This window comes from Passer montanus, unplaced genomic scaffold (assembly GCF_014805655.1).
Source record: "Passer montanus isolate IOZ18808 unplaced genomic scaffold, ASM1480565v1 scaffold176, whole genome shotgun sequence".
NCBI lineage: Eukaryota > Metazoa > Chordata > Aves > Passeriformes > Passeridae > Passer > Passer montanus.
In genome coordinates, this window is record NW_024364937.1 from 445864 (window position 1) to 471159 (window position 25296).

The following is a 25296-nucleotide window of genomic DNA, read 5'->3' on the forward strand; positions in this document are numbered from 1 at the left end:
TTGTTTGTTTGTTTTGGGGGGTTTTAAAATTATTTTTCTTTTTAAATGCTAAAAAGTTTGCTGTCATAAGATTTTATTACAACCAAAAACTTAACTGCTCTTAAAAAAAAAAACAACCAAGCCCCATTGGTTTAGGGCATAAATATCATAGAGGTTGGAAATAAATATCTTTGCCAGGCAGATTATTCCATAATTATTTACTGGAGGGTTTCCCAGATGCTCCTTGGGAAAATATCTTACTATTAGACATGGGCAGAGGAAGAACTCTTTCTTCACCAGTGAGCAGCAAGAATCAGAGTTAAATTCTGACTTTCCAACATTTCTACTTTAAATGAAACTCAAAGACACTGGGATCAAAAATGTTTAAGATGTTTAAGAATCATTTTACTCACAAAATTTGTGGGAATACGTTCTGTACATAAATCACATAAAATGCACACACAGTGCCTGACCCATTATCTCAGTTACAGCCCTTGGAATTTTGTCCAAGGAGTGCATCACCTTACAGTGCACAGCACTGGTCACCCTCCAAAACCTTGACACGCTTTGGGAACACTAGGTGAGCAGTGCCATTAAAAAGGAAATATTGGCTTGGAGCTGAGCTAATGTATTTTCCAAAGCACCAAGTGCCTGCGTTCATTACTGCTGAATGGGCAGAACCGATGACTTGTTAATGACTCTCTAACTCCAGCTTAATATGCTAATCTTGCTCATAAACAGGAAGGCAGCAACACCATTGTTTACACAGCACTGATTAAATGGTACCTCAAACAATAATGAAAAACCAAGACTGAGGCTGCACAGGCTTTTAACTCTTCCCTCCAACTCTCACTGGTTGTTACACTCTGCCACCACCTGAGTGAAACACTTCCCAGCAGGGCTCATAATCAAAATAAAGCCTGAGTGTAATGTGGACGAGCACTCAAGTTTTTTATGTGTATACAGACATACATATTTATATATAAAAGCCTCCTTAGATTGTATCCCTTTTTTTGAAAGTATAAATATATGCAATTTTAAATCACTCCACTACAAGATAATGGAGTGACAAGCAAGAGACTCTTGTAACACTGATACCAACATTAGTAATGTCTGCTGCCCCAAAAGATGAGTGGGTGCAGCCACAGAAGCACTGATAGGATGAAACAGACACAAAATTGCACATAAGCTTGGATATCCTGTGCAGAAAGGGACTAAATACCCTTTCTCAACCCCTTGGAAAATCTATGGGCAAGGGGCCTGTTAAAAATCAAAAAATTAACAGAAAGAGCCAAAAGAACTTCAATTTACCACTTAAATACCATACCTCAACCATTTGCTAAGACTGTCTGGATGGAAAATGTTCTCACAACAGTACATTATGGATGCACATAAATTCATGATACAAAAAGAAAGACCTGAAAGATCTGACAAGTTATCACTGCATATCACTGGAAGAGTTGGGAATAGAACTACTGCTTCCTCATTTGAAATTCAAGGTATGACTTCTGCAGTAAGCGTTTCGTTATTAAAAATCCCCATATGCTCATTTTCTCAACTCTCTAGCTTTACATCAGCAAGTCAAGATGTATCAAGTGTTTGATTTTTCAAAAAGACCTGTGGTTGTTCAGCACTTCAAGTAAGAAAAAGAAAGGGGGGGAAAAAAGCAAAAGAAAAATAAAAGGAGACAGAGACAGAGGAAGTCTTTTGTTAGCTTTGGACTTCAATTCAGACATCTCTGGCTTATGGTTCAATTAGACTACACTTTTTTGTGCCAGCTAGGAGAGACAAAAGCACAATCTCTTTAAAAGCTCCATGAATCCTCACTGAATTTCTACAGATTAAAAAAAAAAAAAAGAGAAATCTACATTTCTGCAGCCATATAATTCTTCCTCCAGTTTAAAACATAAAAAGCACACCTGTCTCCTCAAGTAATCCCCTTATACTTCACAAAACCACTTATTCTCTGGAGCAGAGAAACTGATGCACTTCCTTCAGCATTGCTTGCATGTCCTCATATTCTGCAAATTTGCAGGCATCCTCCAGCTTCAGCCACTGGAAAGCTTGGTGCTCCTCCGACAGCTTGATTTCTGTGTTGCAGTCCTTCATTTCTGCCAGCCAGTACACGACGGTCTTGGGCTTGCCATGGGCAGGGTAGTGCAGCTCTTTCCTGTAGCCCTCGATGAGGGTGAGCTGGCTGGCCTGCAGACCAGCCTCCTCCTGTGTTTCCCGGAAGGCTGTCTGCAGGTCATCCTCCCCAGGGTCCACGTGGCCTGCCAAGAGGGTGGAAAAGTGAAATCTCTGGGAAGGAAACTCCCGTTTTGCTTTAATTGGGAAACACTGGGAGGCAGAGATGAGAGTACATGGTAGCTGACACAGGATGAAATGGAAATTGGAGAACAGAGACTGCTTTTCCAGATCTTATGTCTTGATTTATCTTTGTCTTGTGGCTTTTAGGATCATTGTTTATCCCTCACCTCCTGAAACTTCCATCAGCCTCTCAGCAACAGACATCTTTTTTTCCCACTCCTCCACTTCTGGAGTACTCTATATCCACAAAGTTCCATTTTAGATTATACTGAGGACTGAGTCCCTCATTTTTCCTTCATCCAGTTAGAGCAGACACAGGGCATCTGAGAGTCTTAATCCTCTCTCAGCCATGTCCTCTCACATAAGCTTAAAGCTCAGTTCTGCAAAACTCTTAGTTGTGCCAACAGCCCAGAAAGAACAGGACCAGGCACAGACACGTACCATTTAAAAGGTGCATTTAATTTAGGCAGCCAGGGATTTTTTTCTCTTTCATACTCCTCTCTAAAACAAGCAAAAAGTCTAAAAGCCAGTCCTCTCACCAGCTGGGTAGTTCTTCTAGGACACACCATTTATTTTATGCTGCTCAGTATGAGAGGTGCCACTACAAACAAAGGATAAATATAACACATCCCCAGCCATTTGTACTTTTGTTGAGAAATGTCAGATTTGGTTTTCTCATGAAAGCTCTGGACCAGAACATAAATAGAACAAGCCAAGCAATACCTCAAAAAAGCAACATAGCAGGAGCTGGGACATTCTGGGAGGTAAAAAAAGTTTAAGCTCTATTTTGTCCCTGGTGTCACTCTATTTTCTATGTAGCTGGCTCCAAATAGCTATAATTTCATCACAGAGATTAATTGTTTCTCAGATCTCAGATACCCAAAGAGCCCTTTTAGTACCACAAAAAGTTTGTTTTGCCTTTGCAACAGGTCCCATTCACTTCCCTGCCTGTGTATCAAAAGTGTGAACACCTCTTACAGTATGACATTACCTCAAATATAAAATACACTTTTCTTTCAAGCAGCCACTGTGCAGAAAACACCATCTGATGCATCACCTGTTGTTGCCTGATAACCTCAGGTCTAAGCTAAGTAAGTTGCTATGTTTGTGCAGTACAGTCTACCTGCAGAGCAGAAAAAGGACTGCAGGCAACACCTCACACACCCCATCCTTCAGATCCTCCCACCTGTTCCCACTGGTGCAGCTCTAATAGATTGAGAGGCAAAATAAAACCTACATCCCCTTCCTATCAGCCTCAGCTAGAGCAAAGTCACAGTCCTAGGAGCAGAGATAAGGCTGATGAGGTTCATGTGAGGGGATCCAAGCAAGTCCAGTTTAATCCCATAAGAGTTGCAACAGCTTAGAGAACTTTTAAAATAACAAGATATAGCTATAGCTGTAAACTGCCTTTTGTGTGTGCTTTGAGAGACAATTACAACTTCTCCTTCTGGCTCCTGCCCCATGGAATTTGTGTCAACATCACACACATGTTACCACACTGCACGTCCCAGGGCCGCCTTGGAAGACCACTCCTGTCACAGATATTATAAAATGGAATGGCTTCTCTTCATTAAATTCCCCCAAATCAACACCAAGCTTCTATCACAGACCACCCTCAGATTGTGGTCTTTGATCTCCAAAATCTAAAGCAGTGTGTTGAGGGAGGTGATTCTCCCCCTCTGCTCTGGTGTGACCCCACCTGCAATGCTGCATCAATCTCTGGAGTCCTCAGCAAGGGAAGGACATTCACCTGCTGGACTGAGTTCACAGGAAGCCATGAATATGATCAGGGAGTGGAGCACCTCTGCTTTGGAGACAGGATGAGACAGTTGGGGCTGCTCAGTCTGGAGAAGACAAGGCTCTGGGGAGACCATAGAGCCCCTTATGGTTTCTAAAGGGTGGTGGTTTGTAAGAAAATTGGGGACAGACTTTTGAAAAGGGCCTGGAGTGACAGGAGAAGGGCTCCTGCTTTTCATCTAGGAGAGGGCAGACTCAGACTGCAGACAAGACTTGCTTTTGCCACGAGAGTGGTGAAATACTGGCACAAGTTTTCCAGAGAAATAGTGAGTGCCCCATCCCTGGAAACATCCAGGTTGGACAGGACTCCTAGCAACCTGCTCTAGCTGAGGATGTTCCTGCCCACTGGTGGGGGCTTGCACTACACAACCTCAAAGAGTCCCTCCCAACCTACACTATTCCATGACTCTAGGTGTGTGAGATGTATGCTCGAGACAATTAGCTCCCTACCAAAACGGCTACAAATAATTTAAATCACTTTGTCCAGAATTACTGTGTTCCCAGGGACCCTTTGACAAGGGTTTCTTCTCACAACAATCAATCATGTCTGAGCAGATGTTTTTTAGCTTTCCACTAGGCTGGAAACTCAACTCCCTTAGGCTCATGGTGGAGTAGACAAAGGGGGAGGTTTGGAAAGTTTTGTTCTTTCCCTTAATAGAAGAGCCTAGCTGACACTGTTAAAAGATTTTTTCCCTCCAATTTGCAAGTTCTTGTTTATAAACTGCTGCACCATGCTTTGAAAGTGACACATTTTACAAAATAAGATGCAAAAACTATCAGAAAAAAAATCTCAGGTGGTAAAAAACAGCATGCAAGGGAACCTGAAGTACTTCTGTGCTGCACTTTTCCTGGTACCAGGGCTGTGACTGTGTAATACCCTACCAAACACTGGCTCTGCAATGTGCCTTTACAGAGGAGCTGCTGCTCTGTCCTGGGACACAGGGCTTGTTTTCTGCTCTGAGGCCTCACTGATGGCCAAGAACAGCTGGTAAGGTTAATTCTCCTATCTGTCCCTCTCATCCCTATTGCATTAGGCAAACGATCTTCATCAATGCATCTGCATCTCCTAAGAATGGGGCATTCCAAGTGCTCCATTACAGATTCCAGTTTGCCTTCCTGCAGACTGTGACCACAGTCCTGCAGCCTCTGACCACACGTGGGTCAAACAATCCTGCACTGGCAGCATTGCAGGTGCCTGCAAAGGATGAGACCCAAGACAAGGCAGAACATGCCCTCATTGCCTCGCTCCAGTGGTGTGCACATCTTGCCAGAAACATCAGACAGCTCAGCTGGGTGACAGCCCCTGCCCCAGCCCACATCAGTCGTGCCCAACACTTTGTACAGCCACAGCCTGCAGAGGATTTCAGCCCCAAAACTGCCCCCTCAGCTGTGTCAGGAGCACCAGCAGACAAACAGCGCAGCCAGCAGCTACCCTCAGGTGGTAACTGCCCCTCTAAAGTGACCTCAGCCAAAATCCTCCCTGCAGCCTGGCACCAGTGACCTCCAGGAGCATTCCCAGCACAAAAATCACCTTTGGGCGGGGTCCAGTGGTGGCTCCCGTAGGAGGTCTGAAGCAGGAGGTACTCGATGCTGTCAGTGACCTTGCAGGACGGCGCTGGCTGCAGCCTCCTGTAGATGATCAAGCCACAAGCTCTCACAGCCATTCCCCTCTGCCAGCCGTGCCAGGAGCTGTGGAACAGCACAAAACACGGGGCTGGAACAGAGCAGCTGCATTCAGCCAGCAAGCAGATGGCCCAGCACAGTCAAAAAGTTGCCCACCCCTTTGAAGTTACTACGGAATTAAATTGCATATCATTAGCTACCTTTGAATTGTAAAAAAGGTTCCTTTGTTATCGAGAAGGATGAAAAACGACCTGCAGGTCACGTCCGTGCTGTTGATAAATTACAAACCATATTGCAGGGAGGGGGAAACAATTACAAAGCAAAAGGAAAGCCACGGATTAACACTCTGGAACTTTTCCACTGCAAAACTGCAAAGGCCCTGTGCAGAGGTAATATCTCACAGTTACTAGAACTGGCACATGGAAAAAATTGCTCTGGACATTTGCCTGGAGCACAGGACTTCTCAGGATATCGGGGCAAAGCTGAGAAAATGAATGACAAGGACAGGCTCTCTGCTGTCTCACCTAGACATAAGGCTGCCATACAAAACTAGAAGTTTCTTAGCCACGCGTGTTAAGCACTGATTTGTTGCAAACAATAAGGAACACACCTCTTAAGTGATAAATATTGTCAGCAATAAGCTACGCAGCCAGCATGAACAGTCCTACAGAGAAAAAGAAGCAATGGAGGTGAGTAAGCCATGCTACAAATCCGGCCGATTCCCAGCTCCGGGCGAAGCTTTGCATTGTGACAGAGTTCAGTAAATAACTTTACAGAACACCGCATTTTCCTGGGGCGCCAGGAGCGGCACCTCCAGCTCCAGCGCGGGGAACCAGAGCACGGAGCCCTTCGCCACCAAACACGCCCCTGGACGACGCTTTTGCTCAACCACTTCCTTCAGCTCCCGCCTAGCTCGGCCGCAAGGCGGACAACACCCGCGCCGCGGCCCCCTCAGCCCCGCGGCCAGCCCGGCCATCCAGCACCACCTCCCGAGCGCGCCGGGAAGGACAAGGACAAATCCCAGCCGGGCCCGGCGGCACGCGGCCCGCTGCCCTGCCCTCTCCGCGCCGCCCGCGGGCGGTCACTGCCGTGCCCAGGGATGGGGACCCGGGATCCCCAGGGATGGGGACACCGCGATCCCCCACAGCGGCCGCCATGGCCCCCCGCCCTCACCTCTGCTTCCGGGTCCGGCAGTGGGCGGGACCCGCCGCGCGATTGGCGTCCGCATTCACCAATCGCAGCAGCAGCGCCTGGGCCGGTAGCCACTCCCTTCTCGTCCCGCCCTCCAGCCTTCCCTTAGGCCCCGCCCCCACACCCGAGAAGGCCTCGGATTGGCTTCTGGCGGCCGGGAGGTGCCTTGCCCGCCCCTCTCCCCTCTCCCTATTGGCTGGCTGTGCGCGCGAGGCTGCGCGCGGGCGTTTGAAGCGGGAAAAGCGTTGTTGCCATGGAGACGCGGCTTCATGGCGGCCGCCGAGCGGCGCCGCGGCCGGTGAGTGAGGGGGGAGCCGGCCCTGAGGGCACCGCGGCAGCTGCGGCCGGGGGGGCTCCGGGGACACCGCCCCGGCCGGCCCCACCGGGCTCCGCGCCGGGAAAAGCCGTGCTGGGGCAGCTCCGGGAAGGATGGGACGTGTCCCCCGCCTCAGACACGCGGTGCAAGTCCGGGCGCGTGGCGGTTTGTTTGGCTGCATTTTTGTAGTTATAAAATATCTTTCAATTATGTGTTTTATATATTTTGCAGATAGCACATAACCTATGTAACATGTAAAATATGCAAGTGCGATTAAAAATACATATTTATATACATTATGTAAAATATATAAACTGCTTAATTACGACTTAAAATATATTTTAATATATTTTATATAACATATATGAACTATATTTTTATGTTTGTATATTTTTAAACTTAAGTAGAACTTTGAAATTATTAAAGAAACCATGAGGGACGTTGGGTAGGAGGATGAGCTCAGGCAGGATTTCCAAATAATTGGCACCTTGCCATAACTCGTGGGTTATTTTCTCGGCACGTGGTTGAATACTGGACACTTCCAACATTCAATATCCCAATATTGGTCACTTCCCCTTCTCCATGCAGCTGTTCCTGGCAGCTGCTGGGATCAGCTGCAGGATGGAGCCTCTTCTGCTGAGGTCACCAGGCTATGATTAGTATGGAGAGAGGAATAAAATGCTTTGTGGGGAAACAAAAAAGAAATCTCCAGTATTTGTTTGTCAGCCAGTTTTAGTGACATTAGTTAATATGGATAGAGCAACACAATGCTCTGAAATGCTTGCTGGGGAAACAAAAAAAATCCCTGATGTTTAGTTGTTTGTGAGGCAGTTTTAATGACATTAATTGTTTTAGTAACTTCCTCAAGGTATGTCAGTGGCAAAGGAAACCCCCGTTTCTCACTTGTGGCTGCAAGCAGCAGACCTGTGTCAAGCTCCAGCAGTAAAATAGCTTTAAAACCATTTAGCATTAAAACCATTTAGCATCATTCCCACCTTCTCCTCTGCAGTTACTCTTGCTGCACTGGAGCTGTAAGTGGTTATCTGTTGTCAGTGCCCAGCCTCAGAGCAGCTGAGCACTTGTTCCAAGGAGCAGTGGAATGTTTAATGCCCTGTTGTTTACGTGCAGGGTCGAGTAATCCTATGATCTTCCAAAGGGATCTGCTGCAACGTCAACCATGGCTTCGCAGAGCCCTGCCTTTTGCATTAAACTAAAATTCTGGGCTCATTTTACAGCACAGATTCTCTCTTGCTGTGGGGCTTGTCTTAAAAAAAGTGCAGCTGCAGTTTGACCCCGTTCTTCACAGGAAAGCCCCAGTTCCCTGGGAATGGGGTCAGAATGATTAAAGGTAAAGCATTTTGTGTGGTGCTCTGGGAAAGCAAATTAGCCATTCACTTCTGGAGGGTTAAATCAGATTTGCCTTTGGATCACCTTAAAAAAAAGAGCTTAATGTTCAAATGAATAAGGAATGAAGATGGATGGGTAGTGACAAGAATTAATTCCTTTCCCTTTTCCCTGTTCATGCTTTGCTTCTGTGTTTCAAGAAACCTGGAAATTCTTTGGCATGAGCAGAACCTGTGATGAAGTGCTGAAGTCCTTTTTGGGGCAAAATGATTGCAAGTAGCAAGTACAGTGTAAAACATTGCTGCTGCAGTTGCTATCAGGAGAAAACACCCACCTGCTACACACATTTACAAATTTTCAAGCTTTTAAGTTTTATTTTAGTAAGGTACTTGTAGAAGACAATGCTTTACATGGAAAACAAGGTGGTGTTTATGTTTTGTAATCTGATTAACAATTTCTATATTTATCAAATACCCTTGAAAATCATGATTTATGAAATTATTTCATAACCAGGCCAGGTTTTATTATTCAGAGTGATTACCTTAGCCTATATGCAGGACAAAATGCAGCATTTGCATTTGTAGGAATGTCACGTAACTTTTGTTCACTTTATTTCCCTAATTTGAAGAATAGATATAATGACACTTGTGTTCTCTCTCAGTGGTGACACTCAGGAAATCATCTAAATCTGAAATTGAAACTGTAAATTGTCTAAAGTTGTCAGGTGAATATGAGTGAGCTACAGTGGGAAAACAGGACATGTGAGGGTTACTCAAGTCAATGGGTACTGAGATCTTTAATAAATCAGAAGTTAATAATGATCAAGGTATAGTGGTTCAAGGCTGCTTTATTCTTAAAATAATCTCTGTGGGGCTTTTACATCATTTATTTTATACACAGTGATTGACACTCACCAAGCACCTTCGAAGACCTTGCCTCCACCTTGAAAAGTGCATTGAGAAGGAAAAGATCTTGTGAAAGAGGTAATTAATAATTTAAAGCATTTTAAAATGGAGAATCAGCTCTTAGAGCATAATTTTGTTCTTCAATACAGAAAAATGTAACCACTCCTTCCTGTTATTTACACCCAACTTTTCTGGTTTTCATCAGCTTTATGACCTTTGAAAAACCTCTAATACTGAAGCTGAGGAAGATTTCTCTTATAACAAACTGCAATCTAATTCTGTGGCTAAGCTGGTGTCTCTTTTATATATAATTCTAATTACAATAAGCACTTACCCATTGTAATTCTTTTTTACAATAAGCACTTACCCATTACCAGCATCTAGAAGCCTTTTAAAATCTTTGTAAGATGTCTTGGCATAAGAAACAAGTTGTAGAAAACTCATGTTTGCCACATAGAGAATTATACCTCCACACTCACCTCTTTCTCAAAGTATGTTATATCCAACTATTTCAAGAAGTCCTAGTCTTTTACTTCAACCCTGTTTTCAGTGAAGCTACCCATATCTTTGTGGGGAACAAGACCTAGGTTTTGGCATGAAAACACCACACTGAAGAATGGTATGTTTTTCTGCCCCATGACATGTTATTCTCATGGGTGAATAAATAAATAACTGAGGAAATGCTGCCTGCTATAAGACTAAAGGTCTTCTGCCTTTTTTTTGCCAGAAGATGGCATTAACAATTTAGGATTCTTGAAAACCTCCTCTTAGTTTTCACAAAGCAAATTTATTTTGATGAATTGTTTATCTGTTACGGAAAGCATCTTCAGACACAAAAGAGCTCCACAGGGTTAGATGAATTAAAGTATTCTTTCAATAAGGAGAAAGAAATCCCTTTCTTTTTAGAGCATCAGTGATTGAAAGGTGAGAAGAGTTTCACTCTCAGTTTTCCCTGAGTTCTTTCATATTTGAACCAAAATCTTCTAGCAATTGTCTACTCTTGAGTATCAAAGTGATCAAAAATGCTGATCCTCTCATTATGCCAATCCCTAATTTTTTTTTTTTCCTGTGGTTAATTAATTTGTTACTCCTTTATTAGTGAGCTGTTGTTTTTTTTTTCCCCTAGCTCGTGAAATTCCTGTCCTGTCAATAAGGAGTTGGTGGAGTTACCCCTGAAATCACTTAGATCCAGTAAGATTTATTCTGCCTGGAAAGGCAGATCTCAATTCTCATTAAGAGGCCAGGTCTCATTAAGAAACCATTTAGTTGCTTTCATGTGGCACACAGCCTTAGCTAATTAGCCACAGAGAGCTGCTTACATTGCTCTTGTAGGTTCTGCAGTATCTACATTACTTGGATTTCCGTAATGCTGAGAGTTCTTCTGACTTGTCACTCCATATAATGACAGCATGTAATTTCTAGCTATTTAAATATATTTTATTTCATTTTTTAATTAGAACCTTGACCTTCACATTTGTAATTCTCTTCCCTTGTATGCTGCTTTTTTTTTAGAAAGTGTCTCCATTGTTTATGTTTTTATACTTTTTTCTCTCTACTGTGTTCACCATTATAATTTCAAGAGAGGTTATGACTGAATTAGGGTCTGTGGACACTCTGTATTTAATATAAGGATATATAAAGACGTAGGTGTAATCTAGGAGATACAGATAGAGTAGACAAAGTAAATTTATTGGATTATTTTTGTCTTTAACAGATTCTCAACACTTTTGAGATTGGTATCTTGGCCTTGAGCTCTAACTGCTTTTTTCATCAAACAGAAGAAATTTTCCATGGCAGTGCATACAGAGAGTTGCACAGCACCTGTACTGGTTTTACATCTAAAGCTGTCTTATGTAAGAAAGGGGATTTTTCCAAAATGTAATTCTTTAAATGAAGTCTCAGGTTCCTGTGTATTTTTATATGTTAGAAAAGCTGACAAGCTGTGAATGCTTGTGAAACCCTTGCACACATTGGGTATTTAGTCTCTCTGCTCTCTGGGTTTGCTGTCCTCTCTGTCAGTTTTGATTTCCCCCTCCCAGGATCTAGCAGCCTCAGCAGTGACTCTAACTTTACCTCAGGATTCAAAATCACATTATCTACACATTAAATAAATTCACTGACATGTGAATTTTTTGGTCTTGGAGTTTGTTGTTGTTGAATCTCATAATATTACCAAAAGCATGGATTCTAAGTCATTTTAGATGTTCTCTACTGTACATTTTGGCCCCTGTAGTATCTTATACAGTCAGCATTTTCTATATTAATCCATATGATTTTATTGTTATTACTTCAACATGATGTATTAATTACTGACATGGACTCAGATTTGGGGATGACGTTATTTTCTTGTACAATGTTATTGTAGAGAGCCTTGAAAATCCTCACAAAGAATCTACCCTGAACCACAGGGAGGAAAACTTAAATAACTTATTTTTGTTGAGTCTTACTGTGACCTCCAAACATGAGTAAGAGCAGTATTTGTTAAGGTCCTAGACTGAACAAAGATATGAGAAGGCAGTGGGCAAAAAATACTTGAAGTGCTATCATTTTTGTATTTGATGGAAGTAATAAAAATATCTGCAGATACCAATCCATTGGGATACAGACAGCTGCACCATGTAAGACATAAGTGAAGAAGTTGGGGGATTTAAAACATACTTTTCAGTGATTCATGTTTCTTATTTGGGTTTCCCAAGAATGCAAGTATGGCATTCCAGTGGCATATATAGATTTAGAGAAATGCTGTCTTTCAAATTTTGCAGATTTTTTTTTGTTGTTTTTCTGTCAAGGAGACTCAGAAATGCTCAGAGGATTCATGACATAAAAGAGAAAAGTACACAACAAAACTGCAACTTTTCTATAGTTCATCTGTAAGATGAATGGTCTTAATTAGGCAGCTTGAGGTGAGGACAAATGCAGTTTTTTCTCCTCTGGTTAATTAACCAGGGGTAGCTGAACCACATTAGACCATGTGCCTTGATATTAAATTGACTGTCTAAAATTAGGCATTTTACATTCTATAGCTTGAGGACAGGGTTTCAGTAGCTGTGGCATTCATCAAGTAGACATCAGGCGTGTAGGAGCTCTGTGGCAGTGAGTAATATTGTCTTGTGCATTTTTTACGTGTTGTGTATTGTATAAAATTTTAAAATATAGTTTAATGGATAAAATATGTGTTTCATGTTTTACTTTATTGTTATTGCTATTTTCTTTAGTGTTTGTCTAGAGTATGGTAAACTTGGAGCTAAACAAGCTTCTAGCCAGCTGCAAGTGGTGGCATCAGGAAATGCAGTTTCTTCATTAGTAACTTTGTCAGATGTTATGTTTCTTGTGATTCTAATGTTTATTTTGTTTGATTTCTTGTAGCCTCTAGGTTGAAGATGGCATCAAATGGATAAAATATGTGTTTCATCTTTTACTTTATTGTTGTTATTGCTATTTTCTTTAGTGTTTGTCTAGTGTATGGTAAACTTGGAGCTAAACAAGCTTCTAGCCAGCTGCAAGTGGTGGCATCAGGAAATGCAGTTTCTTCATTAGTAACTTTGTCAGATGTGATGTTTCTTGTGATTCTAATGTTTATTTTGTTGGATTTCTTGTAGCCTCTAGGTTGAAGATGGCATCATGCCTTTATGAATGCCTTTGTGAAGCAGAACTTGAAAAATATTATCCCCACTTTACTGCCTTTGGTCTTCAGAAAGTTGATGAGCTTGCCGAAGTTTCCATGGAAGATTACACCAAACTGGGGGTCCATGACATAAATGACCGCAAACGTCTTTTCCAGCTCATTAGAATAATCAAAATCACACTGCAGGAAGGCGCTGCAGACTTAAGCAAGGAGGATTTTCAACCACGTGGCCTTTTCATTCAGCCTCAGGTGACTAAGTCAGGACCCCGTAGGCAGCTGCGTTTCGAGTCCTTTTGTGGAGAAGATGATGGAGCAGCTAAAGACTCTAAACCTGAATTGTGTCAGCCACCCGATTTCAGTGCCAAAGAAGAGAAGGACAGTGTAGGGGAAGTACAGGGACACATTCCACCACACGATTCAGAGCCAATCAGATTAACTAGAAGAGACCTAAATATTCCTGGAATAGGTACAAAAAATGACCTGAGCTGTCCAACAGTTTCTGATGATATTGCTCCTCTGCGGGGCGATTCTGAAGTTCCTATTGTACAAAGAGTAACTCATATTTCAGGGTACAATTATGGACTACCTCATTCCTGTATCAGGTAATAATCACTCACCTTTATTTTGCTAATACTTCAGGTTAATCATAATTGATTCTTTCTTAATTGTGGAGCAGAATCTGTCTTCCTCACCTCCAAATAAGCAATCCAAGCACTATAGAGCAATGCAAAGTCTTACAGACAAGAGAGATATTAATAGGCATTTCCAACTCTCCGAGTCTCATAGAAGGAATCATCTGAATTTGACCAGCTGCTACTCACCAAGGTTGTCTAAGAATAGTCTTTATTTTCTTTCAGGATTTAAGGCTTTCTTTTCTTGGTATTTGAGCCAATCTTTGTCTTTCCATGGGACTATTTTTTAAAACATTATTTTTCCAAAATACGGCATTGTCTGTTGTTAAATTTGTCAAGCTTTTCTTGGTAAAAAGGATACAAGCCGTGATGGCTATATTTGTTTATTAAGAAATTTCTGAACTGAAGCTTTAAAAGGAAGGAAAATTAATACAGCTGGGAAGGATTACAGACCTGATGGTGAGAGGGATGCCTTGCAGCTGCTCCTTAGGCATGTGATCTGTAACTTCCATACTTTTCCCAGTGTTTGGTACTGGAGGGGCTGGGGTTATCATGAACCACTGGTAAATCTATTGTAGAAACATTTTTAAAGCACTATTTTTTTCCTGATTCACCAGCAGAGCACGTATGCCTCTGCACACATAATACCAGTATCTAGCTTTTGCAATGCAGTTATGGTAGTTAATATGCAATGAAAAGAGGCAGTTTTATGAAGTTAGGTCTGGTCTGGGAAGGCTGTGGAGAAAGATTTGGTACAGGGAAAGATCCATGGAGTTGAGTTGTTAATTACAGCTCCCACCTGGAGTGCATGTAGCCTGGAGAGATAGATGTTGCTGCCATGGTGAAAAAGTACTAAGGTGATGTAGTAAGTAGAGCACTTAAACTGTGAAAGGCAAGACAAAGGTTTATAACTCTCCTTGGCAAGAGAAAAAAAAAATCATTCCCACCTTCTGGAGAAGTGCACTAACCTCCAGTGTATATTGATACCTGGGTGCATTCTCTGTCTCTTCTGGAAGATGAGCCAATGTGCAGCTAAAAGGACAGGATTTATAATGCTGGCAAATTAAAAAATTATACATTATTAAACCTAATGACTCAAGTGAAGGAGTTAAAGATTTTTAATCCTGCAATAGAGACATGTTCTTCATTGTCCTCTCTTTCCTTGTTCTCTTCTTTTGCAAGCACATTCTTCTGTGCCAAGTATTATGGCTCATCTCATGGGCTTTCTGCATCCTCCTCCTGATATGCCTCAACTTAATTTTCTCATGTTTGGAGAGTTGTGCATTTCAGGCAGGCTTGGAGCAGCAGGCTTACACTCAAGTTTGTGATTCCTGTTTTGCAAGTGCTTAACTGCTTTGCTCAATCCATCCATTCCCATGGCACCTTGTGATTTGACCACTGTGAAGGCTTACCTAATCTCATCTATGAGAAATATTGGAAAACACAGATATGATTTCAGATAGGAGAAAGACAAAGAGCTCTTTTAATATGTTCAGATTTATTTTGAACTTGCCCACAGCAAATAACTTGATTATTCAAAGACATAATTGTCCTTCTGACCTATTATTTAGTCAGATTTCTGATGATCTGTCATGTCTGTTGTTTGGTTTTTTTCCGAGTAATGAAAATTTATTTTATTGTAAAATACAATTTATATTTTAAGAGTTAGTAAGAAATACAAACTTTGGGTTCAGCATATAGAATTAATGTGCATTCTATTCCCATACAAAATACACTCAACAAAATGTTCCTCTGTACTAGAAAAAAATTATTCCTTTTTGCTCACTAGCAGAGTATCTAAATTTTCAGGGCTTTTTTTCTCCAAATACTGCAATCCTTTCTGCTTCAAGCCCTTAGAGCACAGCAGGCTCTTGCTGCAGGTCACCAATTACACCCTCTGGCACGAGAATTAAACTTCAGAGCCTCCGATCATTTGTTGGACAACATTTGGTGCCTAGTGATATGCATAAGCTCACACCAGCTTATGAAGCATCTTATTTCAAGTGTCATTGCCTTTCTTTTGTGACAAAAGAATTTTCTATCTAAATGCACAGCCTGATCCTGGATTGCACAGGAAACCTGTACTAAAATTAAAGGGACTCCAGCGACAAGTAAAGATTGCTCATGTATGGTCTTCAAAGAGATATCTTGAGATTTAAATCTGCATCTCTGTACTTCTGGGGAATTGTGGAGCACAACAGCAATGATACCACAGGCCTGTGGATATTAATGAGATGTTGAGTGACTTGAGGGTTACAATTTGTTAGACAACTGGAATATATGAGTTTTCAGTTGCTGAGCTAAGAGATTTTGGCACCTGGAGAGTGTGGCAGAAACACTGCTTTTGGGCAAGTTGGGGCTTGATTATTTGAAATGCAAATCCAGGCTGAAAATCGTTACTGATTTGGCTGAAGACAGTTTGAAGAAGGGAGAGATATATTGAATACACTTTGTTTAATTCAAGCCTGTACTATTCACAAAATGCTGTACGCAGCAGGTTAATCAATGAAACATGAAATTACCTCCTGTTTCTGAGGTGTCTGGAAGGGGACTAAAGTAAAATTGCTGAAACATAAGAGCACCACTTTGTTTATGGTCTAAAACCACATAAACTTTTAATGAAAAAAGACCAAAGGGGAGACAAGAATGAGATCAGTATTTCTTTTTTTTGTTTTATTTTGAGCTGAACAGGAACATGGTGATACTACCTCATTTGCCAGTTTGAGTCATTTACTTGTAACCATTTGGACAGTCTGTAATGGGAAGGAAAAAGTCCAGCATGAGCAGAAAAGCAACCAAGTATTGTATCTTTTCCTTTTCAAGATCTATTAATATTTCCATTGTACATGATTAAGTGACTAATCATGAGTGCTAATAATTTCAGAAGAGTAAACTTCATTACATTAACTTTGATATTATGCCAGTTTCCATCTCATGTTTGTGTACAACTTAAAATATGTCAGTACAGCAGCAAGTTCAGGGGTGTAGCTGTACAAACATAACTATTCCTTTAACAGAAGTGTACAGGAAGCATCAGTCTGTTTAGGAAAAAGCATCAGAAACTGCATCATATAAAATGAGGTGTGTCATGGAGTTTTTTGATAGGCATTAACAACAGGAACATTCTATGATAAATGTAACAAATTCAGGCATATTCTAGATTCTGTTGTAACTTGATTTTAAAATGTGGACTTCCATTATTGTTGTAGATCCAATACTTTCGACAAAGAGACTCCATGGACAGAGAGTGAAAAAATCAGAGTGTGTGTCCGAAAGCGTCCCCTCTGCCTGAGGGAGGAGAGACGTGGGGAGGCTAACATAATCACAGTGCAAGATCAGGAAACCCTGCTTCTCCACGAGAAGAAGGAGGCAGTTGATCTTACACAATACATTTTACAGGTAACGTCCTCCACTGGAGGTTGTGTTTATGGGCCAGTCACTTTCATGGATAAATCTTACTGTGCCTGGAGTTTCCATGAGTAAAAACAGAAAAGGACTCTTAGTATTTCTTACACTGAAATAGGTGATGGGCTTTTGTTTTAGCTCAGAGTTGTCTGTATTTGAGTTGCTTCTGATTTATGCCAGACTGTGCCAGCAAACCTGAGCCCAGAATTTTAAGGTCTGGAAGTATGTCTCTTAGAACTTTCTTTGTATGTAGCAAAATAAGCCCACTGCTGCAGGAGAAATGCCTGCTGATGGCTTTCCAGGGTACTTCAGTGAGGAGTTCCCTTTCCACTGTTTCAGCACTTCAGGTCTGTTTTAATGAATCATACACACACCCTCATCCCCTTCCTTCTTTCTATTTTTCTCAAATGCTTTTGAAAATTAAATTCCCTTTTGTCTTTGTCTCTTAATCCCAAATAATTTGTGCTGTCATAGTTCAAATTCTCACTGTGACTGACAGCACCAGGGACAGAGCTGATTTGTAGAGGCAGCAAGCTATTCTCGCTCTCATGAGTGTTATTTTTACAATCTGGACCCTAGTAACAACTGTCTGGAGTATCTGGTAAAATTTCAGATCTCTCTCAGGCCCAGTTCATGTGCCACCTTTTACAGTGGGCCACATGCTGAATAATTTCCACAGACCCTGATTCTTTGAGTCTGATCTGGAGTGTGGGAAGTTTTGATTTTCTTGCCCCCTTTTGAGTTCAGATAATGTAGCTTTGCTTAGGAACAGCTTCTTTCTTCTCTGGCACAAAACTTTTCAAGAACAGAGGCAATTAATCACAACTAAATCACAAGTGAGAACTAATTTTGAGAGAATCAAGATTTGACTCTCAGTTCTTTTTACTGTTACAGTCTGACAGTACATCTGTAGGCTGATTCATTTCATGAATAGGTTTTCTTTAATTAGCTTTTTTTATTTTATGTTAAAAGGCTCTGGTATGTTATGCTTCAGAGTGATGGGAAATTAAGGCATTTTTGTTTCCTTTTTTTTTTTCCTACCCTGAACTCTTGACTGGTGTGTTCCTACATGAGTTGTGCTGCATATTAAGTGTGCTAAATCACTCTCCACTTAATCCAAAGCCGTATGAAGTCACTGGAAAGATTTTCATTATTTCATTTTACCTTTGAATGGAGTTAGAGGGGAAGTGAAGCATATTCATCCTCAAGTAAAGATTATCTTTGTTTTTCAGCATGTTTTTTATTTTGATGAAGTCTTTGAGGAGTCATGTACCAATCAGGATGTGTACATGAAGACAGCTTATCCTCTCATTCAGCATATTTTAAACGGGTAGGGCACCAGTGCTTACATTGGTTATTTTTTGTTTTGTTGTTTTCCAATTTTATGTCTGTGCCTGAATTTTCCTTTATGCTTTTCATCTTTTGTAACATATCCTCATTTCATGTTTGCCACATGCCTTCCCCCTTTCAGAATATCTTTGATTGCAATTTTGACAAAAATAAATCAGAGAAAACGTTCTTCATGCTAGGTGAGAAATCTCAATTAAAGAAGAAGGTTAAATTAAACCTCAGTGGCAACTAAGTGACCAAAGCATGGTCAGCCTAGAATAAAAATGTGTCCCAGGGTTTCTGAGCTCTCATCTTCACTCCAACAAAGGCTCCTGTGTGACAGAGCACACTCATCTGTAGAGAAATAATGTTACTCTTTCCTGAGACTACTGAGAGACATATTTACATGTATTTGTACCGTTCACAAGGTAATAGAGATTATGAATAACCTTGTGATTGGTTTTTATTGATTTATATTTGCATAGAGGTTTAATTTTAATTACATACTTCCTGATTAATGGAAAATTTTTGGTGGCTTTATATGAGACATCTTGCCGCTACACAAGGTGTTTTATATATATCTATATATATCTATATATATATATAATATATACTTTAATATAATTACTTTTTTGAGTCTTTGAAGGTAAAGATTACGTATCCATACTGAAAATTAACAATATGGAGCATTCGGTTACTGAAAATCTCCAAGTGTCATCAATAGAGACAGAGTATCATGCTCTTGAGAACAGGAAAGTGAGAAAGGAGAATGAGACTTGTACCTTGCTGTGTAATAATCACTAAAGCCACAATTCACGTTACCCTTAGTCCAGTGAAGCCACCAGAAGAGATTGTGCTATTTTTTATCCAGCTTTCCTCTTTTCCATCCCGCCTGCTGGCATTCATTTAATATGACACCATGGCCAGGCCAATCTGCAATCTAAACTGGCAAGAAATTGTTTGCTGTGATTAGTGCAGCCCTACCTTTTTACCCATTCCTCTGCCAGGAGTACTGAGCCAGGTACAAAGTCTTTTTTTTTTTAAGAGGGGCAGGAATAGGAAAAGGAAATGGAGAAGGAAAAGGAAAAGGGGAGAGCCAGCACCTTGTACCACATCAGATCTCCATAGGGTGTACTTGGAAATCATTGTTAAGCATTCTGCAGGTTCCCAGAGAGGGTAGTAGATTGAACCTCATTGCTAAGGGGCCACTGTAGATAGATACCAGCATTGCAGAATATTATTTACTAGATATGAATGAATCAGATGTGGCACTAAACACATATGCTGTCTTCACAGAGGCAATGCAACTTGCTTTGCATACGGGCAGACTGGTGCTGGCAAGACTTACACCATGATAGGGAATCACCGGAACCCAGGACTCTATGCCCTGGCTGCCCAGGACATCTTTAGGCACCTGGAATCATCACCATCCAGAAAAGATCTTGTTGTTCTGATCAGTTTTTATGAGATCTACTGCGGACATCTTTATGACCTGCTAAATGGAAGGAAAAGGTATTTAAGTAAAAACATTATTTCCTACAAGCCTGTGGTTGTGAATCAGTTGGTTACTGTTTGGAAATCAATTACTGTTTTCATGTGATTATATTTAACATAGTAGCATTTATAGCAAATATTGCATATTTAATTGGGGTTTTTCACAGGAGATACTTAGGGAGGATAGCAAGATCTGACAGTAGATACTGTGACATTGATAGGGAATCCTAGTTTGTTGTTTTGGGGAAAAATAAGGTTTGAGATACAAGCTCAGGCTCTTGCTTACACTGTAATAAATTAACTGGATATCTATAGGTAGAGAAACAAGCTACCTGTGGCCAGAAGTTCCTTTCTTAAAATCATAGAACATTTTGAGAAGGAGCCTTAAAGATCATCTTGTTCCACCCCCACTGCCCTGGGCAGGGACAACTTCCACTAGACCAGGTTGCTCAGTGCCCCATCCAACCTGGCCTTGAACGTTTTCGGGCATGGGGCATCCACAACTTATTTGGACAGCCTGTCATGTGTCAACCATTGTGGAGTCCTTGTCTTTCCCTGGTCAAGCATAAAGTCTGGCTGTCCCTCCTGCTGTGCCAGTGGGTATTTGGCTCTTGCCAATCCAGTCTCTGAAGATCCTGTTGATCTCCTGCATTCCTGACTCTGCAAAGCCTGCTCACCTTCTCCCTGGACACCTTTATCTGGCAGCTCAGTGACTCAGCCCAGCAAGCCTCTGGAGGTGATGCTGAAATATTACTCCAAGGCTGTAGGAGCTGTTTTAAAATCCTGTGCAAAATTCCTTAGAATGAACAGAACAAAATTTACAATTTGATGAGGACTTAGAGAAGCCTGGGATGTAGTTTAAAGGGAGACAGGAACTCTAAAATGTAAACGTGGTAAAATTCCCTGCTTTATTATATTCTTGAACTAGCAGAGATGGACTGGTAATGCCTCTTTAGCAGTGAAATGTCAGTGGTACTTGTTATAAATTAAGTACCTCTCCAGGTCTGAAAATAAATTAGTGACAGCAGGGCATCTCCCCTGTCAGTAGCCTTGATTGCTTTTTCTCAGTGTCACGGCATGGACATGTCTTTTCACTGCTGCTTTCTAAGATTTCATATATCTCCTTTTGCACTGTTCTCTTGTCAGGCTTTATGCAAGAGAAGATGGCAAGCACGTTGTTCAGATAGTTGGACTGCGGGAGGTTCAGGTGGATTCTGTAGATCAGCTGTTGGAGGTAATGTTTGAAGTTCATTCTTTGTCTTCTGCAGCCCAATTTGCTTATGTGTGAGGTGCGTCACTTACAGAGATTATTTATTGTGTAGCACAAGTTATGTTCCTGTTTAAGGCCTTGAGATTGGAACCCCAGCAGGGCACCAAGGGGCTCTATTAAAAGTGCCTTTACTCATTAAGCTGTTTCTTGTGTTTGCCATGTTCAAGTAGTTGATTCACAGCTGTTGCTTCTTCTGCCATTCCATAGGGAAAGATTCCAGAAGTTAAATAGTGTCCCAGTAAGGGACCTTAAAAGCTGGATATGTATTTTTCCCAGTGTGGTATCTTGTGGGTCTATTGACGTAGATTTTTGTATATAAAAGACACATGGTTTTTGCACAGAATATATAAATTTGAAAATTATTAGAAACAGACATTAGAAAATACTTAAGATTGAGATATTTTGTGTGAATTAGGATTAAAATACTGCTTACGTGTGTGCATGATAACAGCCAAGTAAAATTAAGATCTTTAAACAGTAGATAACATTCACCAAGAACAAGGCTTCAGTTTTCTTCCCTAGCTGTCTGAGCCCTAAAAGGACACTGGCAAATTTTCGCTATTGTCCTGCAACAAGCAAGCTGATTAAATCTACCTTCTATTTAGCCTGACTTTGCATAGTTTAATTCTTTTTTTTTTTGGTAAGGAAGTGTCAGTTACAAGTGCCTAACACTGTAACTGGCTCATTAAAATTGTCATCGTTTTGTCCACTGATATTGCACTTAATTTAGTTGTTCATCCTTCCATTAACTCCAAGCTTCAGAACAAGCTGGTGACGTTTCTACAAGTTAGAGTGCAAATTTACTATATGGTTGATTTGCAATTCCTTGGTATTATCACATTCCACACACAGAAGAGCTATTAAATTACTTAATTCTTACAGATATCCTGGGGGAAAAAATACATTGTTCACAGGCCCTTTTGAGCACAGAAATGTTGCTGGCTTGACTCAGAACTTCTGAGTATTCTGCAACAGATATATGGAAAGAGCTTTGAACACATCCCTGGTTAGTCACACTCATTGATGTTGGCTTTGATTCAAAAATTATCTTCACTTAGCACTGATATAAAGCTCAGAAGCTGCAGTGGGTGGTTATGTTGGTCATTGAGAACTGGCCACTGAAAAGCATGAATAATCCACATCTATCAGCTGAGAATGTATTGAATTTGCTAGGCAATATTTTGATTTGTTCTTGCAGCCAGAAGCGAAATTAATGGTTTTTCTATGAATGCTCTGCTGCAGTCAATGTTAAACTTTCTGCAACAGTCCTTTAAAGTTTTCAAAAAAGAATTATCCAGATTTGTATCTTGAAGGAGCCTTTATCTTCCTGTCTTGCCTTCCTTCCTTGTTTTCTTATTTTACTGTTGTATTGAGTATAATTAATCTTTTAACTTTGTTCCTTACTCTGGCAATTTTTTATTTTTTTTTTTTTGGTTTTGGAAATTTAGAAAGATTTTGGCAGTTCATAACTTTTTGTGTGACTTTCTGGATAACTGTACTCATCTACTATGAGAGAAAACAAAAATTTAAAAGAACACAACAAATGGTCAATCTCATAAGTCTCTTAGATTGTGTCTATAGTACTACAAAAGTATGCCAGCAATACAAGAATTTAATTTTATAATTTGGATATTTTGCAAATGTGAGTGTGTGATGCAACAGATTGTAACTTGCAGTGTGCTCTTTGGGCTCTATAGTGTCACTACAAGCAAGTCTATGCCCAAAGCTCTGAAAGAAATATTGGAGGGATCCAGTCTACCTCTACTTGCACCAATCTTAAGGCTGTAATGCACCTTTCCTCACAGTGTTTCCTTACCTTAGGAGGACAAGATCTCTTTCTGAGAGATTGTGGTTTTATTTACAATTCATTTGGATTTTGTCCCCTTATTTTGCAGGTGATTTTGAAGGGGGGGAAAGAACGTAGCACAGGAGTTACTGCAGTCAACTCAGATTCCTCTCGGTCTCATGCCATCATCCAAATTCAAATTAAAGACACAGCCAACAGGGCATTTGGAAGGTAAGAGCAGAAGCTGAAGTGCTCAGTGCTGTTGTTAAGCCCAGGGACATTGAAGAGAAGAAGAGGAGGTGTTAGTGCACAAGTGTGAGTTAAATTAGAAGACAGGGTTAAAAGGGACTTTGAAAAGTTCCCCAGCCCTTTCTCTATTTCCAAGGAGAATGTTTTAGGTACATCTGTGAGAGCTTTGTCAAAATTGTTCATACAAATTTCCAGTGAAGGAGTTTGACAATGAAATCCGTCCCCTCATCTTCAGTGTTTAATTTAGCTAAAGGTAAACGCCTGCAGTGGACATATCCACATGTGAACTCACCTCCTTTGAAGTCAGTAGAATAAAATTGCCACTTCTGGGATCCCTGCAGTAAATTAGGTCAGGTGCATTTACCCCTCAAAGCATTTCTGTCCTGTAATTGACTACAAAGGGCATGTGGGATGACCAGCCCTGGTGGAGATGACTCCATGACAGATGTCTGCCTTTGGCCAGAAGAATCAGAGTACCTCACAATAACCTCTGTGATAATTTGAATGTGTGACTCTGATGCTATCTGCAGCAGACAGAAGGAGCAGTTTACTTATTCTTGTGGCATCCACTTTATGTATTCAAAAGCGAATTGTACCTCTTCTCAGTCATCTTTTCTCCAGAGTAAACAACCTCAAGAAATAGATCTGAGGAAGAACATCTATGCATCTGCATTACTGTCAAGTATCACATAATCCTGCTAACACCTCCTTCCATTAGCTGCCACACTGTCTTCTTTCCCAGGATCTAATTTTGAACACAAGGCAAAATGGGAAAGCCACAAACACTGAAGAGAGGAAAAGACAGAACAGGCAGGCTTAGAAATAAAAATTATAGAGGTTTATGTATGTGTGGCATTTGAACTGGGTGGGTTTTGTGAGTCTGAAAGGGAGGTGGAGCTGAACTGAGGGAAGGATGCCAAGATGTGCCAATAAAGAAGTCAGGGCTGTTGTAGAAAAAGAGGAAGGACCAAGACAAAGATACAGTGCAACAGTCAGTACAGCAGCTGGCACCCACAGCTAGGGAGCATGAAAGGGAGTAATGGAGTTCTGTGGAAAGAAAAACAGGGATCACTGAAAGCTCAGTGTATTATTTGCTACCCTGAAAATTTCTGTTTCTATTGTCCTGAATTCCCATTTGACATGGCAGCTGTCCCTTTTACCCAGAAGGAGAAATCAAAACACTTAAAATTTCTTTTAGCCCTGTTCTTAGGAAACTACAAACAGAGTGATTATCTGCAGAGATGAATGTGTTGTACTTTACACAGCTTATCCATTAAACTCTGAAGCACTGTCATCTCATGTAACTACACTTTCTATTATTTAATGTTAAGATGCTCTGACACAGTTCCTGCTCCTATGTTTATTTTGGTATCTCACATATTTCCAGTGGATGTTTCTTGTTGTTCAAAAGTAGCTATTTCTAATCACTCTTCTGATGCCATGTGTTGCATCCTGCTGGTTTAATAAAGAAAAAAAGAAGAGGGAAAAAAAGCCCCTAAGATAAATGCAGCTTTGTTTTTTCTAGGATATCATTCATTGACTTGGCTGGCAGTGAAAGAGCAGCTGATGCCAAAGAATCGAATCGACAAACAAAAATGGAAGGAGCAGAAATAAACCAAAGTCTTTTGGCAGTAAGCTACTATTATGTCTGGGGAAGGTTTTGTATTTAATTACTAGCATGTGTTTTGGGATAAAAATTAACCACAGAATAATGTATGCATGTAGAGGAAAAAATAACCAAGGTACTAAGTGTGTTCAGTTTAATTTGTCTCATGACTGAAAAACAATTTAAGAAGGAAGAGATAAACATATAAAAATTAAGTATTTTTAATCCATTCTTACTGCTAGACAGATAAACATAGCATGGACAATGTTAGGTGTAGTGTAAGTGACCCATATTTAATATAGAAGGTTTTGTCCCTTCTAAAGAATACTGAGATATTTCCAGTGGAAATTTCTTGTTGTTCAAAAGTAGTTATTTCTAATCACTCTTCTGATGCCATGTGTTGCATCCTGCTGGTTTAATAAAGAAAAAAAGAAG

The 25296-nt window shown here is 40.7% G+C and overlaps 2 protein-coding genes across 6 annotated transcripts in view; one reads left to right on the forward strand and one right to left on the reverse strand.

Moving 5' to 3' along the window:
• Nucleotides 1-368: 368 nt before the first annotated feature.
• On the reverse strand, nt 369-6933 carry NUDT2 (nudix hydrolase 2). 5 transcript variants are annotated; one of them, XM_039704489.1, is made up of 4 exons: nt 6696-6872; nt 6320-6373; nt 5618-5775; nt 369-2252 (listed from the first exon to the last, which is right to left on the reverse strand). In XM_039704489.1, the coding sequence occupies exons 3-4, from the start codon at nt 5748-5750 to the stop codon at nt 1939-1941; spliced, it is 447 nt and encodes a 148-aa protein (XP_039560423.1). In that variant the 5' UTR covers nt 5751-5775; nt 6320-6373; nt 6696-6872; the 3' UTR covers nt 369-1938. The 5 variants fall into 5 exon arrangements, with proteins under 5 accessions (XP_039560423.1, XP_039560421.1, XP_039560424.1 ...); XM_039704487.1 differs by having other exon boundaries at nt 6484-6872; XM_039704490.1 differs by lacking the exons at nt 6320-6373; nt 6696-6872 and adding an exon at nt 6883-6933.
• A 194-nt stretch (nt 6934-7127) lies between these two features.
• The window catches only part of KIF24 (kinesin family member 24), a 33175-nt gene continuing 15006 nt past the window's right edge, over nt 7128-25296 (forward strand). Inside the window, exons 1-9 of the mRNA XM_039704481.1 lie at nt 7128-7198; nt 9461-9543; nt 13065-13692; nt 16932-17121; nt 18360-18457; nt 19753-19968; nt 21097-21184; nt 23116-23237; nt 24781-24886. Coding sequence (XP_039560415.1) covers nt 13079-13692; nt 16932-17121; nt 18360-18457; nt 19753-19968; nt 21097-21184; nt 23116-23237; nt 24781-24886 — 1434 coding nt within the window. The 5' untranslated portion in view covers nt 7128-7198; nt 9461-9543; nt 13065-13078. The remainder of the gene's footprint in view (nt 7199-9460; nt 9544-13064; nt 13693-16931; nt 17122-18359; nt 18458-19752; nt 19969-21096; nt 21185-23115; nt 23238-24780; nt 24887-25296) is intronic.